General features: G+C 45.6%; 1 protein-coding gene across 1 annotated transcript in view; it reads right to left on the bottom strand.

Annotated features, from left to right (window-relative positions):
- Positions 1 to 359: 359 nt before the first annotated feature.
- Positions 360 to 3,389, bottom strand: part of GSS (glutathione synthetase) — an 18,911-nt gene continuing 15,881 nt past the window's right edge. The window contains exons 11-13 of the mRNA XM_034787839.1: positions 3,140 to 3,221; positions 2,176 to 2,365; positions 360 to 733 (exon numbers count right to left, since the gene is read on the bottom strand). Coding sequence (XP_034643730.1) covers positions 610 to 733; positions 2,176 to 2,365; positions 3,140 to 3,221 — 396 coding nt within the window. The 3' untranslated portion in view covers positions 360 to 609. The remainder of the gene's footprint in view (positions 734 to 2,175; positions 2,366 to 3,139; positions 3,222 to 3,389) is intronic.

Below are 3,389 nucleotides of genomic sequence, written 5' to 3'. Positions count from 1 at the left end.
ATTGGCTCCAGGTGTCCTAATTAGCCTGCCTGCCTTAAGTGGTTCTAGCAGGTTCCTGATTACTCTAGTACAGCCCCTGCTCTGGTCACTTGGTGAACAGAAAACTACTCATCCAGTGACTAGTATATTTGCCCTCTACCAGACTCCTGTACCCCACTGGTCTGGGTCTGTCACAATATGGAAATCCCAACTCCTAGTTACAAGGAGTTCTGAACAATAAGATAGCCTCATTCCTGAGAAAGCAGCTGCATTCAGGACAATTCACGGTGTTACATTCACATCTGGCTGCCTGGAGCAGAGGAGGTGACGGGTCTGTGGATTAGCTTGTGTGAAGTTATCAATAAAGCAAAAAGATCAGATGAGAACCCAAAGATTTTGAGGGAAGAATTAAAAAAGGAAAGATAAGAAGGGGGAGGGAGGGAGTAGCATAAAAGTATGTGGTACAAGTGTGATTGCACATGCCCTCCTCGTGATCACTGGGCATGGAGAGGGAATGTCCCTGTGGTCCTGATAAATGTCTCTAATCAAGACACTGAAGTAATCAAACCCTAAAGGAAATCACAGCTCTTCTGGCAGCAGTTAGGGCAACAGATGTGGGAGGTATCCTCTTCATATCACATAGGGAGTATCCAGCACAGCCACCCCAGCTGCCACCCCGCCATCTGCATGCTCAACTGCCTTGGTTCGCAAGAGGTGACCAACGTGCTTATTCACCACAATGTCCTTCCCCTGCCTGCAATGAAAGGGTAAAGTGAGCAGCTGGAAAATTTAAAGCTTTATGCAATGTCTGGCATGTCTACTGATCCTAGATCTGGAGAATTCTAGCCTGGTCCCCCTCTGCTACCGCCCTGGGCAATAGGACATGTGTAAAACACTTTGGGCATAATAGTAAGGCTTCTCTTCTGGTGACAACAGATTTGTATTACTGTAGTGCCTAGGAGCTGTAGTCCTGGGCTAGGATTCCACTGGGATAGGCAATGCACAAACAAAAAGATAGACCCTGCCCCAAAAAGATTAGACGTGCGCCTGTTTCAGGAGGAGTACATCTACCTAGGGAACAATGCAATAATAGCACTGTCACATCCATTATTCCTAGTCACAGCCCAAGAAAGAGCTATATTGGCAAATTAAATTCAGGAAATTCATTAGACTTTGTGCCTTCAATGCATGGCAGGGAAATGAGAGGCAACAGGCCTGCCTACCTGCCTGAGATTAGAGCAGGCTGCGAGAGAGGGGAAAGAAAAACATTGTCAAGTTAAAATAGTTTTAAAACTAAGAAGTTTCCTATGGCACTAGCTCCATTTTTCAATTAAAAAAAAAAAAAAAAAAAAAAAAGGTTTCTCCTGCCCCAGGTATGTTGACTATTGTTTGCATTGGGCTTGTACAAAGGCTAGTCAATTTCTCATCAATTGCACTTTAGTTCTTCCTCACTAGCATATGCTGCAGTGTTTGGCTGTAAGTACTGCTGGGGAGAATGTTTGTCTTTAAAGCTGAATATAATGGGTTTCTATTTTGAAATCATGGCAACATTTCTAGGGGCCCTGGAGGGGTTGGTTTATCAATACACAAAAAGAAAAGGAGAGTCAAAGCATCAGCTGACGTAGTATCAAAATACATAGTACAGGGAAAACTGTACTGTAAGCAGTATTGCTCAGCCACATAGTCCCTTCAATGAAAACCTCTGGCCTGGAATGTATTTGAGGCTGCTGCACAACTCAGCACCATACAGCACACAGAGACCCGCCAATATGAATCTTTTTCTCTGTGGCCCCAGGCGTATGAAATTCCTGCAAGGCCTAAGATCCTGAAGATGACACCCTCGGAAATCAAGTTTCTAATTTTTTTTTTTTTTTTTTTTTTTTTTTACACTTCAGGCAGTTTATGTTCCAGTCTGCTGGCATGAATTCTAGTTGTATTTTAAACTGGTATGGTCTGGCACTAGCTGGGAGTGCAAGTGTGCCAATGTTTGGTGTCTGTGTGACACGCACAGAAAGCTGCTGACAGAGGTGATGTTGGAAGACTTGCATTTCTGTTATGAACTCACTTCCGCCCACTTGTCTGGCCTATGCTGCTTCATTGTAATGCCTGCTGCTCAGAACTGTTTTAATTTACCAAAGCTGAGGGGATGGCTGAGACCGGGACACAGCAATATTGCAAAGAAAGCCAACTTCTCACCTGACGTAGACACCAAAGACCCCCAACTCAGAGACACATTCTGATATTTTCAGGGGACTGTGAGCCCTGAGCAAGTAATTCATCGATGTCTGAGGTCTGATCCTATCCATTAGGATATAGGAGGCCCTCTCAGGGCTGTCTTTAATCTTCTCCAGAAGTTGCTTGAGCTCTTCCCCATAGAGATTGTTCCCTGGTAACATACAATTATACATTTCAACAAATCCCCACAGCAGAAGCCATTAGATCCAGTTGCATTAGGTGGCCCTGAAGAAACCCCAAATGGTGCAAATGTGAACACCCACCCATTAAGCAACACGGATGGATGCAATCGCCACCCCCTGGAGACTGCACTGGCTCTCCATGGAATTCTAGATTCAATTCTATGAGCCTAGTTTTCACTAGTCTAGGTCCTGGGATTCCTCAGTGATCACCCACCCCAATAACTGCAGTCAGCAGCACTAGCAATGAGGGGGTCGCACAGGGGCTGGCCCATGGCTGCAGAACAGCCTGGAGGTTTGAAAGACAGGTTAAAAAGACAAATCTCTCTACGTTCAAGGGACAGGAAAGAGAAGGAAAACCAAAGCTGACTAGTCAACATAGGATGTTGGATGCTTGTACTACCTGGGCAGGAATAGAAGGGAGAGGGCATAAGATAAAATAAACTTGCTGGGTGAGATTTTGTGCTGTGCCTCCAAGAGGTGCAACACAACTCTCAGCCCACAGAGGGGGGCTAAGATGGCTTTAAGCCACTTTTGTGTCCTAATGCCACAGCTGGTAAGAGGAAAGCCAAAGTATTACATACACCAAATATGGCGTTATAAGGCACCTTGCCTGTTCCAGGTATCTTATGAGCACTGCAATGAAAATACAAAACAGATATCCTAGAGAAGTGCAAAGGCCTGATCCTCCAGACAGGCTGCTGGGCTCTGTAGCTCACAAATCACACAGCAAGGAAGCTGAATACCTCCGCCTTCCCGCTGCGGCTTTAGCACATATCGTTCTGGATCAGCAATGGCCATTGCAACCATCTTAGCTCCTTCTTCACCCTAGTGGGAAACAGAAATAGCAATAACAAAATCCCAGCAATATTCCTGTCCCTGTTTCTATCTTGAACAAGCAGCCAGTTCTGTTCTATACTCCAAAATTGAGCAGAAATACCACACTCCACACAGCAAGTTCACTGAAGAGGCCGGGGGGGGGGGGGGGGGGGGGGG

The sequence above is a fragment of the Trachemys scripta genome, chromosome 12 (genome assembly GCF_013100865.1).
Source record: "Trachemys scripta elegans isolate TJP31775 chromosome 12, CAS_Tse_1.0, whole genome shotgun sequence".
Classification (NCBI taxonomy): domain Eukaryota; kingdom Metazoa; phylum Chordata; order Testudines; family Emydidae; genus Trachemys; species Trachemys scripta.
The sequence above is the reverse complement of the archived record's forward strand: the minus strand, read 5'-3'. Positions and strand labels throughout refer to the sequence as shown.